Source organism: Onychostoma macrolepis, chromosome 09, assembly GCF_012432095.1.
Source record: "Onychostoma macrolepis isolate SWU-2019 chromosome 09, ASM1243209v1, whole genome shotgun sequence".
NCBI classification, from domain to species: domain Eukaryota; kingdom Metazoa; phylum Chordata; class Actinopteri; order Cypriniformes; family Cyprinidae; genus Onychostoma; species Onychostoma macrolepis.
In genome coordinates this window covers 26,984,388-26,998,594 of record NC_081163.1, presented here as the reverse complement: position 1 = coordinate 26,998,594, position 14,207 = coordinate 26,984,388, and the positions used below count along the sequence as shown (strand labels likewise).

Sequence of the window (14,207 nt, the reverse complement as noted above, 5' to 3'; positions counted from 1 at the left end):
ATGTTTCTTTGGCAACTAAGTGAAGTTTAAGTTAAAATACTAAAATTAAAAAGAATACAAATGGCAAAACCACATAAAAATACTAAAACTTCAACTGAAAATACAAAATAAAAGCTAATTTATAAGTACTATAATAATATGTGAATAATGCTTAAATAACACTAGCGTGTTAACCTGTGTCTTATGCTTTCTAACAGGTTGCAGAGCTGGTGACTAGTGAGTTTTTCGAGCAGGGAGACAGAGAGCGATCAGAACTGAAACTGACTCCCTCGGTAAGGTTAACACTCTTAAATCACCAGATCACATCATGATCACCTGCCTCTTTAATGTGTGTTAAGCTGTAAAATGCCTAAATTTATGCAAAAGTGTATAGCGTCTTTACATGGCCATGACACATTATGACAGAACTTTACAATTTGTTTGCTCTGGTGTGATCCAGTTATATTAATATTGCATGAAACTGAAGTTTGCACACACTCTTGCAGTTTTAAAAGAGAAATAGCTAGTTTTTACCCCCAGTATATTTCCCATTGGCCTGGATTGTGAGGCAGAAGGTAACATTAGGAAGTCTCGGGATGCCACAGCTTTGAAGCTCCCTGTAGAGACGCTTGCCTCAGGTTAAAAGTCTCAGTCTTTTGCTCAGAGTGTGTGGGTGTTAGCGTGATATATTCAAACACGGACCCTCTATCTCTGTGCTGCAGCCTGCACTGCCACACACACACACACACACACACACATACATACAGATCTGCGAAGAGAAAGAAAAGAGCACAGGCATTATCAGCTACAACAGACAAGTGCATTAAATTAATTGTCTTAAAGGCAAACATTAAACAAACAAGGAACTATGACCATCTAATCACATCTGTAGGTGGAGATGGTGAACAATATAAAGAAAAAAACACATGAAAAGGGTTCATTCAAGAGGGTCTGTGTCTCTGTTTCTCAAAGGAAAATGTTATTGCTCAGAGGTTGCGCTTTTATATCTCTTTATATTTCATGGTTTTTTAATTTGTGTTTCTTTGAAGTATCAACTTTGTCTCAAATAAAAATAGATACAAATGAGACAATTGTTGACGTACAGTAAGAATATAGTGGGTATTTCAGTTTAGTGTTCAGAAAAATCTCCAGATGGCTCTTGTGAAAAAGAAGTGTACTTAATTGTATTGAATTTGCACTTGTAGTGTACTTGGAATCTTATATAATATATTAATGAAATTAAAGACCACTTAACTGTTCACTTTCATGACTGGTTCTTAAAACACTTTGTAATATTGGGAAATTGAAAGTTTTACTTTAAAGTGCATTTTTAATCATTATATATTAATCTTTTGTTGTGCATCATGAAATTACATATAGGTACGGTTTCACAGACAGTGCTTAGACTAAGCCAGGATTAGGCCATAGTTCAATTAGGACATTTAAATCATTTTTATGAACGTACTTAGAAAAAAACATTGCTGGTGTGCATCTTGAGACAAAACAAAGGCACTGATATATTTTAAGATCAGTCAGTGCAAGTTTCTTTCAGTTGAAACAGCTCAGACTTACATTTTAGTCTAGGATTAGGCTTAAACCTGGGGCCTGTACCATGATGGTAGATGAACAAAATCAGAGTTATAGGATAAGCTTTGAGTTGACAAAACCAAACCACTCCAATCTGGCTTTGTTGGTACCATGAAGCTGATCATCAACTTTCTCTGTCAACTCAGGCTTGATCCTGAGTTAATGGAGCGCGTGCACATGAATGTGTGACATCAGCGGTGAACAGCCAATCACAACACAGAGCAAGTGTGATTCACTTCTCGCGAGAGAGCCAGCGAGATTCAAAACTCTTTTGTTAAAGGTTAAGAGATTAAAGAATGAGGAATTTAACGCATTTCCACTGAAGCACTTGTCTATGAAAGAGGACAAATAAAGGAAATGTTCTTGCTCTATCAGTGCAGTCACAAGTGATATATATAGTTGATAATATATAGCGATAGAGACTCAAACATGTAAGGTCATGTATTTCTTATTTTTTTAAGGTACTTTATAGTGACCTGGGGGAGTGTCAGACATGTCACTTTGCTCACATCTGATTGGTCCAATTTCAGTTTGAGATCTCTAACCCAGAACATAACCTGCCCAGCAGGTTAGACGTGGAGTGTAAGTTACTGTGGCAATGAACGCAGCTAAAAGCCAAGCCACTTTCATGGTACCTAAAACCCAGGATTGGTGCAAACTAAACTGAAACTTACCTGGCTAGCCAGCTAATCCGGCTTCATGGTACAGGCCCCACGTCAGTTAAACCGGGGGATAAAGATGTACTTAAATCCTACTTAAGTGGGTCAAAAAAGCAGTCTAAAGTTCAGCTAATTGCATTTAAACTATTCATTTTAAGTTATATTCTTTTCAAGTATATTATTTCTGTACGTACTCTTTTTAAAAGCAGTCAAAAATGCACTAGACTTCTTTTCGCAAAAGGTCTTAAGCAAATGTCTCCGTTTGTTCATTTTGTCTGAGAAACAACTGAGATAAGCTTTAGGGTTTTTCATCTTCTATGGATCGCAGCAATTCTAAACATATTTGCAGGTTTGTGTTTAATCAATATTTATTAGTTTGTATTTGTGTGTGTGTAATAGGCAATTTTTGACCGAAACCGCAAAGATGAGCTGCCAGGTCTACAGCTGGAGTGGATTGATGGAATCTGTGCGCCGCTCTATGAGGTAATACATCATCAATACAGTCAATGAAAGCTGATAATGTGAAAAAAATCTTGTATAGAGAACAGTCAAAGAGGGTATTTACCCAATCGATAAAAAAAACATATTTATACATATAACTTAAAGCTTGAATTGTCTTTTCTGCCGCACTAGAGCCACCAAATGAAATTGCAAAAATCATTCCACCCATCTTCTATCGGTTAGTCAAAGATCGTTTCACCCCAAACACCCTCGAATGGTCTGTACTGGAAATCCAGCTACGAATGACTGACTTGTAAATATCTCTGCATAATAATATACAATTTTAAATAAATGGAACAGTTTATTAAACCTTTAGACAAAATTTAAAAAAAAAAAGGCTCATATAGTATGATATACAGTAATAGAACATGAAGCTCATAGTTTGGGTCTCTGAATAAAACTGAGGTGCTTTTTTCTCCTAAAGTGAGTAAAAATGTGCAATTTGGTGCAGAGGTTATTGTTGACCAAAAAGTAAGATGACAGTCTTGATAGCTTGTAATGTAAATCACTGAGATCTTTATAATAGTATTGCAGACAACTTGCATACAATGCATATAAATATCAGTTGTCACTAATATGTCTTTAAGATGCTTGGTTTCATGATCAAAGCTCTGTAGTTTGTATTGTTGGCAGCAAAACATATTATGCAGTTTCATGAAATACATTGTTCATTGAGAGATGAACAGATAAAATGGATGGATCACATTCACATTTGATACATTCTAATATGATTTTTCTAAAAAGTGATGTGTGGATAATCAAGTAAACACAAGCTGCTTCAGTCCAGTAAGTGCCATTCTTGAAATATTACAATATAAAAGTTATTCATATGTTTGCTTTATAAAAATCAGTAAAGATTTCACAGAGAAAAGACACGTGAACCACAACCTGGAGGAAGACATTTTTACAATTGAATAAAAAAAAGTCTGAACTATCAATTAGATGACAGAAGGCATGTAGTACAGTAGATTGTGTACAGCAGATTTAGAGGCCTTAGAAATGTGTGTATCAACTATGATACAGTAGGCTATATAGTAGGGGTGTAACGATACACGAATCGTGGTTGAACGATTCACGGGCATTTTCCAAATGGAAGTGATCATCCCTATCCCCTTGGAGTGGGGACTTGGGAGTGAGCAGGGCACGTGCGTGTCATTATGTAGTCGTTTGGAATGCACTTGGTGAAGGGAGCGTAATTTCCTCATTATCTTCAGCTGGGATGTTCCTGTGACAACGCAGCACGGTGTGCGTCAGCAGATTTGCTGGCGGACAACCGCATAAAAAAAAAAATACATTTCATAATTTAAAAAGTTTTATATATATTATTTTTTATATATTATATAGCATATTTTAAAAACTTTTAAAAATATAAAATGTATGTTTATTTGCAACAGTTATGCTAACAACAATAAAAAGACTATTGACATTTAAACAGCGACATCTGCTGACACACACCGTGCTGCGTTGTCACGGGAACATCCCAGCTGAAGATAATGAGGAAATTACGCTCCCTTCACCAAGTGCATTCCAAACGAATACATAATGACACGCACGTGCCCTGCTAATTCCCAAGTCCCCACTCCAAGGGGATAGGGATGATCACTTCCATTTGGAAAATGCCCGTGAATCGTTCAACCGCGATTCGTGTATCGTTACACCCCTACTATATAGGGATATTAGAAATATTCACACATTTTCCCTCTCTCATTCTCTCATCCCTTTTATTCTGCCTGTATGAACAGAAATATCAGTCTAGCAGGCCAGATCTCAGAGACAGGCGTAACATGACGTCGTCCACGCTTTGTATGCTCTAATTCCTCTATTAACCTTCATCCTCAAAGAAAGGCAGAGATGAGGACGCTTAATAATGTTGTAAATTACATGAAAACCAGAATTTTACAGTTTCTGAAGAGAATTAACCTCTGCCAGAAGGTCAGGGTGTTGCTTTATGTGGTGTTGTGAAATGCAGTTGCTAGGGTATCCTGGCTGGTTGCTATGCCATTGCTTTGCTACAGTAGGTGGTTGCTAGGGTACCTGTCCAAGTCAAAAGTCTTGGTGATATTCTGCTCTTTAAATATGAGAGTGTGGATTTGATCAGATCACTGACACTAAGAATGAGCAGCAGTAAGAGTAATTACATTACCACTAATTAAATGTCTGAAGAGAAGAAATTCTTTTTTCATTCAGTTTTTATTTCAAGTGGGTTTTGAGAGCTTGGTTTAAAATCACCTGCATGTATGAATTAAATGGAAAGCTGTTACAGGCAGAGCGGATTTCTTCGTAGATTTTGCCACACTGTGTGTGTGTTTAAAGAATCCTGTCAGTCACACACTCTGCGGGAAAGCAGGAAATGTGTGGGAGTGTTTTTTTGCCTTGACCCTCCTCCCTCGCTCTCATTTTTTCCTCTCATTTTAAACTTCTTCACTACTGCTCATTTGCCTGTGTCCAGATCTATCAAGCTCAAGGCCATAACCATGTCTTTGAAATTAGATGGATAGATCCTTTTTCTTTAAAGGATTAAAAGGAATTTAAGGCAATAATAAAAAATAAAAAATTCTGTCACTGGTTACCATTTGTATCGTAAAATAGTTGTCAGGTATTAAACGTTAAGCTACTTGCATCTTACCTACTCTTTAGTTATAACGTTAAAACTGAAGTTTTGCATTTGAATTTGCACTTGTCTTCTCTGAACAGTAAAGCAGACCACAGTAAATTATTTTGACATTATGAGTGCTGATGGACCACTGAGGCAGAACAGCCATAAAATGTCACTTTTAAAACAAGGGTATGCATGAAAGTCATGGCAACAATAAACAGGTGTGTAATGAAGTGAGGCAGAGCAGCATCAAGAATACAGTATTAAATATTGGGAAATACAGTTTGGTCCAGGGGCGCGGGAAATGGGGATGCTGAGGGTGCTGCAGCACCCCCTGTTTTTTTCTGTGGGCAACTGTTTAATTGTTGGGAATATTAAAAAAAAATTGGCCATGTTGTTGGAAGAGGCTATTTACACTAACTCCACCCACAAACGTATGATTGGGATAGTCAAATTTGCAAAAGATAGTTGTCAATTGTCAGATTCAGTGGCGCAGATGGGAAAGCGTGTGCTACCGTTCTTTTGACACGAATCTGCCTTTTGGCTAACTTTTTTTCTCCCTTTTTAAATTTCAAATCACATCAGAAAAGCATTTATTTTTTAATAAAAATTAAAGAAATAATCAAAAAGTTGAACATAAAGTATCGGGTAGGGTTAGGGTAGGTGTAGGGAGAGCTTTTGTCCCAATAAGGTGGCATCCATTTAATAATTTGAAATAAACTTAAAAAATTACACTCAATAAGTTATTGCATACTATTTTATAATGTATTACAATGCAGAGGTACAGATAATTGCCACTATTTGCAATGAGTAATGTTTTTCTCTAATAATGTTTTTCGCCACAATTAATCATACCCTTTTATTCAATATTTGCCATAAGTAATTAGCAGGATCCTGCTATTTTAACATAGAATAAATAGAATCTAACGCTGTTTGCACTGTGTAAATAGCATATAACTAAAGAATACTGCTATTTTCACAGTGTAAATAGCCTCTATCGCAACCCCCCCACCACCACTGTTGTTTAGAACCTAACATTCTTCCAAATATATTCTATGTTCTGCACAGGTTTGGAATGGCATGATGACATGAAACCAGTTTAAGCTGGTTTGCTGCTCTCATAGCTCATGCAGACTTGGTGGCTGACTGGTTTAGATGCGTTTTAGGCATTTTTCAGCTGGCTAAGCTCCTATAACCAACCAAAAAAACAACATATAGTAAAACATAACCAACTAAACAATTATTTTTTTTTTCAGCAGCTTTATTTTTAAGGCATAATATAATTTTTAACACAAACTTTAATTTGAGGTTGAACGATGATTGGCGGATCCCCGCAGCACTGCTGTGGGCCGCCTGTGCTGGCGATTAATGGTCAGATTTTCTGTGTGTAACAACAAAACACTTGACTGAAGCACGGAGAGTGTTTTTCCAGCACATGGCAGCATTATGACAGTTTATCACTGAGCAACTCAAACAACAGCTCATTTATTCATGTGCAGTCATTCCTCACTTTAATGCTTTAGAGTTAACTAAAAATGTGTGATGTTCTCGAACAGTGACATGAGAATCACAAGAATCTGTCCTTCCTGTTTGAATGTTAAATTCTAGTGAATAAATTCTAGTGAATACGCCTTTTTTTCTTCTTCACATTCTTGTAAAAATCCTTAACCTTAATAAGGTGGTTTTGAATATAGTTGCTTTAAAACGAGTACCGATTATGAAAAAAAAAAAATGTATGAGTTTAAATTTATATAAAATTCAGTTAGCTGTACTTTAGAGTGTTTTTGACCCACTTATGTAGGACTTAAGTACACTGTTACATGTAAATTCATAATTACTTCTATTGTCTTAAATATGGTTAAAGTGAACGTACTGACAAGCATTTATGGTAAACTAAAATATACTTTAATGCCATTTCTTTTAAAACTTGTAAGGCATGTATTTGTAATGTTGAGGCTGCAATTTAGTACATTTAAATTCAGTATATTAACTTAACACGCAATATTGAATAACACACTACAGTTAAGATTATAATCAAGTGCTTTACATGTGCTTTTAGTATGTTAGTCAACACATCAAAATAAGTGTATTTCTTTAAAGCACAACAAAAGATTATTTAAAAAATCATTTAAAATGTACTTTAATGTACAACTTTTAATTTGACATTACAAAGTAGTTTTTAATATACTTTTAAGATTTGGAGTACACTGCTTTTGATTACAATTCAGCACACTATTTTTTTTTTCTTCTATTGTATGTGTATTAAAATGAATCGCCATATCAACTTTTAAAAGGGTGGCTCTTATGTTGTTAATGTGTCTACCATTGGTGCAAATGCAGTTTACGTAAATCAGCTCTTTCTCTCTTTCTCTCCAGACATTTGCCAAATTAAACCCCAAACTACAGCCAATGGTTGACTTGATCAAGGCCAATCGTGCCAAATGGGAAGAGCTTCACCACAGACACCAGCGCAGCCAGGAAACCAGCAGCCCTGGAAGTCCACGTAACGCAGACGCCACAGCAACCAGCTGCAGCTGCGCAGGCACCAGCGACGCCGGCCCTTTTCATTCTGAGAGCTAACTCTGGAGAGAGAAACCTGCCAGATTTTGCCACAATGCTTCTCTCTGACCCGCAGCAATGCAGACAGGAGTTTTGACCTCTGCTGCACGCTTCAGACCAGCAGCCTTTACCTCACTAGCGCCCTCTATTGGGCATTTGCTCTGTCTGCGAGCACTTCAGGCAACCGTGACCGAGTTTGCGTTCGTCTCCACAGTGCAAAGACTGCACGTTTAGCTAGCAACGGAGAACCTTAGGGATGTGTTTACGCCCAGAAGCTAATTGGCTGAATTAGCTACTTTAGGGCTAGCATGCTAACATAAAGACTATCGTGCGTGTAAGCTACTTTCAGCAGGGACTGTTTAAGAAGGATTGCCGCTTTTTGAAAGGTATGATAGTGTATTCTTCCCTTTGTAGCTTTGATCTTGTTGAATGGACACACATCCTGAGCACTGTGCGTATGTCATGTGAAGAAATGACTACTGCAGGATTTGACTCTGTGTTTTGCCTTTGTTGTTTTAGCTGATGTATTTATTCCAGGATCAGGGGTTTGTGGAGCCGTGGGGCTCTTGGCAATGCTTGCAATGCAAATCCACTCCAGCGCTGTACTCTGTGCCTTGGTAAAACCCTATGATAATGCATGCAGCCCGTCCTTGACATCATTCTTCTCTCTAGTTCACACTGCATATCGTCATGGATTTTCCCTCATGTCTTGGGCCTGTTTCATATCTCGAAGGTAAGCAACGTGTTTTTATTCCAGCGCCCATGATGAAAAATTTAAGTTCTGGCATCATTTATTCACACTGTTTATTGTTTCAAGTAGGGGTGTGCGATATCTTCTACGATAATATCATAATTGTTTAAACGATATGCGATTTGACATTATCAAGTATATTGCAAAAACCTAACAATAAACAAGTCCAATAAAACAAGAAGCTAATATTAATTGACAGTTGCAGTTTAGACACAAGTTCCTGTTTTTGCTCTATTTCGTCAACGGAAATAGTTTCAAACAAAGCCACGGCAGAACTGCTTTGCTTCTTTGAGAAACACATGATGGTGTTTCGTTACTGAACTGATCAGCCTTAACTTGAACGAATCGGTTGAATGAATGATTCAATGACTCACTCATGCAGTGATTTGCCACCGATTTTAAGTTTATATTTAAAGTATATTTCCCCTTTTTTTCCAAAATCATTTCAAATATCAGTATTCAATGTTTTTTTTTAACATCAAAACATTAATTATGCATTTGTAGCTGCAGGTTAAATGCATTCATGTCCTGTGTTTAACAGTCTATGTGAATGCATCTAAACGCCACTTCAGATGCAGATTCTGTGCCATCTCTGCATTGCAAATTTAATTTTGAGTGGTAACAGCCCTATAGTGTCTTACTATTTGAATTTATTGATTACATTTAAGAATTTGACACAAAAGATGCATGCATTTAATTAGGTTAAAATAAAAAAAATTGGCCTTATAAAGGTAAAAATGTTCTTATTGGAAAAGTTCATTTGTTACTCCTACAAACTAACCACCTCACAGAATATGAAGAGTATCAAAAGTTTTGGGAGTCACCTGTCCACGACAGTCCTAAACCTGCCAAAATAACCAGCACAATAACATGCTCAGCAAAATGTTGTCTAATTCTCGTTATCAACAAAATTCCAGAAAATATTGTCGCACACCCCTTAGTATGTATGATGCAAAAAAAGAAATTCTGAAGATTTGTACTCTGGTGCGTTTCCCAAAATCATAGTTAACCAACAATGCTTGTAAGTTCTGTTGTTACCAACATAGTTCAACAGTTTGGCATTTCCCGAATCTATATTCCAACAAACATTCTTTTCAAAATTTACATCTTAGCAAAGTTTTCACTCCACCTTCTTAACTTCATTAAAGTGTCCCTATTATGGGTAATGAAAGGTTCATATTTTGAACAGGTTCAACAGGTTGACATACATGCAAGGTCAAAAAACACATTAATTTTCTTATAATATGCATTTATTTTAACCTTACTTGCTCAACGACTCCCAAACTATTCGTTCAGCAAATCATTTTTCCAAACCCCTCCTTTGCGTGATGCTAATCTGCGGCGATTGGTCTCATTTTCATTTCATCATTCCTGTAATGCTTGATAAAGCAGCGTTTGTGAGCGCAGTGCTGCTTTGTGTACAACGTTACTGGGGAAACTGCTATTTTTTACCGCTCCAAAAGCGGCACCTAGTGGAAAGAATGAATTTTGATTTTCATTCAGACCAATGCAAAAAGACCAACAAGTGGGCGGAAATATGCTAATGTTTCATGTTGACGTCAACATGACACGGCTTGGGATTTGTTTTAAACACGACTCGGTTCAATGATTCAGAGTCGACTCTTTCTTTTGAGAGACAATAATATACACGGTGCACTTTCAGATTAAAAACTTTGCAGGATGTTTTCATTCACTTAGAGCTGTGTTACACACTGCATAAAAGGTCATTTCAAAAATCCATAATAGGGGCACTTTAACCAAAATTGCCCAAATGATGGATGTGCGACAAAGTTCCTACTTTTTCGGGAAACGGTTAAGAATAATTTGTTTCTCCAACAATGCATCATACTATGGTAGTGAAATATGTCATCTTTCGGGGAAACGCACCACAGGTTTAAAGCTTCTAGCTTCAAAAAGACTCAAAAGGTGTAAAAGTACCATAAAGGCCATACAATAGATTTCTAGAGTTTAATTTAAGGTTTTGGGTTTTATGTAGTTAATTATTACCGTATTGACCCGAATATAAAACAACCCTGATTATAAGACGACCCCCCTTTTTCCAGATGTACCTTTTGGAAAAAGGCTTTTTGAATACCAAATCTTTATTTTTTTTTTTTTTTTCTCTCTGTAAATCACATTTTTTCTTAAATTATTTTCATATTGCATATTTTTCCTATTTTAATTTTGGTTTTGAAAGTATGGTAAATACTGGTAAAATGTACCATTATCAACAATGACATTTAAAAATATACACTTTTTGATATACCATAAAAATAACAGGTAGCCCATATGAATTATACATTTAGGCTATCCATCTCATAGTAGCCTTCCAAAATTTTATTAACAGTAGAAGTGAAATCGTATTGTAGTCTTCAAATCTGGGTAGTGTCTTCTGTTTTAAAATCACTTACAGAGAAGTTTGGTCCATCAGGCTAACATGACAGTCACGACTCGTGCCACTGTAACCATTTTCTTTTTCTTTTGTTTTCACTCACGATCTTTACAACACACATACATTACATATTTCATGGCACAATTGTTTTATGCGTTTTTGGCGCCACCTATTGTTGTGGGTGTATTATTGACATGTCAAAGCCTAGACCCAGAATATAAGACGACCGCGTTTTTTCAGATGTATTTCCAAGAAAAAAACATCGTCTTATATTCGGGTCAATACGGTACTTACTCTTTGGCTATAAATATGATGCCTGTCCTCATGTAAATTACATTTTGTGATGATACACTTTTTGGTAATTCTGACTGGTCAACTCCTAATAACCATTTCATAAATTATTAAAGAAAATACTTGATGTAGTAACCCAGAAATTCAGTTGCAGCTTTGTAACGTTCACACAAAATGCGTTTTTCCATTCCAATGTGCTACTTTTCCATTGTTTTTCTATGTAAATGTGCTAGCTGGACGTGTATGACCATTGCGCTCGCGTCTCACGCTTTTGCAGCGTTTCGCACATGAGCACCGTGTTTTTGAGATGCCATGTCAAGTTAAAAGTTCAAATTTAACTTTTACACGCAGCGCCGCCCATCAATGTCATTTCCAAAACAGTGGACCAATCAGAAGTCACCGAAGGTGGAACAAGCATTACAAGCTTTGCAAACTTTTACAGTAGCAAGCTGGCATGGAAGCTGTTTTTTTGTGACGGCAACATAGCAGAGAAAGCACTGATTGTGGCTGTATGCGGATATAAATTTTTTTCAAGCGATTATCACAACCCGTTTCTTTACAAAAGGAGCCTGATATTCTCGATCTATTCTGCTGTTTGGCTATTTTCTGTTATTTCTGTTATTGCATCACGTCTCGAGACCCTTGCATTTTAAAACATTCCGTTTTTAGACGCAAAGACGTGTTGTGTGTGAACGGCCCCTTTGGCTGGAGTGAAACAGGCCTTTACATTCCTGGCTTGTTTTAACCACACGAAGCAGCACCCAAAATCACATACTTTCCTACTATATAGTAGACGAAATACAGAATGTCCAAATTCACAGTATTCATATAACATTAGTTGAAAAGTACCCGTATGACCTACTACTGATGCTGTTAGGTCACATGATGAATGTAGTACGTATATTAAATTCATAACACACACATTCAGACTATACGTAACATACCATTTTAAAGTTATTACTTAGTAAGAAGTATACTTACTCAGAGAGTATGTGATTTGGGATGCAGTCGTGGTGTGGGTGCCTCTTACTGGATTACCTCAAACCAAACATCCCTCATTCCAGACCCACACAGAACCTGCAGAACTCCACAGAACGCCTGGCAAGTTCACACAGAAGTTCTACACACCTTCTGCATGTTTGATTACTTATTAAATAGTTTGAATAATTCGGTCATGTTTTCAGCTACTGCAGAAGTGCATTACTGTCCTCCACAGATTGTCTCATAAAATTAGTGTAGAAAAAGTGGGGGGGGAAATATCTGCAGGTTCTATTTGGGCCTATTTCTAATTTCAGACCGCTTTTGTCAGCCACCTTTTTTTCCATAAGAGTTCTTGTGAAATTGTCAGTCTATTCTGAGACATGTATGTGCCTTTACTAATTAAAAATCTACTTCAGTGCACACAAGCATCATTTCAGAATCTCATTGTAGGGAAAGTTAATATCACCTATATTTTCTATAAAGGATAATTTAGGACCATAAAGTTTTTCTTTCCGTTGCAACACATTTTCTGCCAAAATTCATAAATCTGAAATCTGTCCAAATGATTTCCTTTTTTGTCTTTAATTCTCATAACTCTCCTTTTTGTTTGTTTGTTTTTGTCCAGGAGTGTATAACTGTTAAATTCATGAATGCTTTCAGGTCTACATCTTTAAAAAAATATATATATATTTTTAAACATGAATGCTAACAGGCATAACACACTCCTGGATTTTCAACACAAACCTGTCACAACAGTCACAAAATAAATGCCTATCATCTGGCCTTTTTGGTTTTCCTGGATGGAGGAGGAAATGTATGACCGTAGTATTTTGGAAATATAAACCCTGTTGGCTGATGGGAAGGGTATTGGGGCTGTTTAATGTATCTGTTTGCTGTCAGAGATGGACTGGCTGTATGGAGCTAAATTTGTATAATTACACAGCGTACTGTGATCAAACATGTACTATGATAAACTCTGCACTTCCAGGTTGAGTCTGGTCAGAGGTCACAGGGCGGTTTAACACGGCGCTACAGAAAGTCTTCCTCCATTTAGGAAAACATCTAATGTTTTGAGGGCAGCTATAACATACGACCACAAACATTCACTCAGATCAGACATTTAGTTTCTCTCCCCTGTCCCCGTGCTCCTTTGCGTCCTGAAGTGGACTCTGGTTTGATACGTAACTGCACTTTGATCATCGTGTTGTGGTTTGAAAGCCTCCTTGTGCTAAAAGTCCACCTGCTCTTGGGAAATGAATAAAGTTAAAATGTCATCTGATAAAGAGTAAAATGTAATTGCATGAAGAAGTGTCTGCTTCAGAGATGAACAGTTACCTGTAATGAGATTCATCTGTAATTCATTATTCAGTACTTGATTTAATGTACCTGCATGGAAGCAGCTGTTGCATCGCAGCGGGGAGGAATGGTTTCATATTGTGCAACTGCATTATTCAGAATGTTTTACATTATTCCCAATGATTTCTTGGGGGATTGGTTCTTGTTATTACCACTGTTAGATTCTTCTCTGAGGCATTATGTAAGTGATGAGGCTCTTTTGAATTGTCTTGTTCTCTTGGTTCAGCTCTCCTTTTGCCTGGCAGAGATTTCTTGAGAATCCTGAAGCATGATTTCTGAAAGTGTAAACTGTCTAATTCAAATAAACGTGCTGCTAGTAATGAGTTGCAAGTTTATTGTGCATCACTCAGAAATTGCTATTAAACTTCACAATGAATTAAACTTTAAATTTTGAAGTAGAAAGACTGGAATGTATTTTATTGTGAAACTTGATCTTTGTTTTATTTACAACTTTGAAAAATCTTTTTTTGTTGGTTTTTTTTTTACACTGAATGGATGAGCTTTTTAGTCTCGCTTCGAATCGACGTTTGTAATGTTGAGATTGATCTTGCAGCT

General features: G+C 36.7%; 1 protein-coding gene across 4 annotated transcripts in view; it reads left to right on the top strand.

Moving 5' to 3' along the window:
• Positions 1-13,956, top strand: part of pde11a (phosphodiesterase 11a) — a 98,301-nt gene extending 84,345 nt beyond the window's left edge. For 2 of the 4 annotated variants that reach the window (XM_058787360.1, XM_058787359.1), the window contains 3 exons: positions 198-272; positions 2,625-2,708; positions 7,699-13,956. In XM_058787360.1, coding sequence (XP_058643343.1) covers positions 198-272; positions 2,625-2,708; positions 7,699-7,902 — 363 coding nt within the window. In that variant the 3' untranslated portion in view covers positions 7,903-13,956. The remainder of the gene's footprint in view (positions 1-197; positions 273-2,624; positions 2,709-7,698) is intronic. The other 2 variants (XR_009272836.1, XR_009272835.1) reach the window with 2 other exon arrangements.
• The last annotated feature ends 251 nt before the right edge of the window (positions 13,957-14,207 follow it).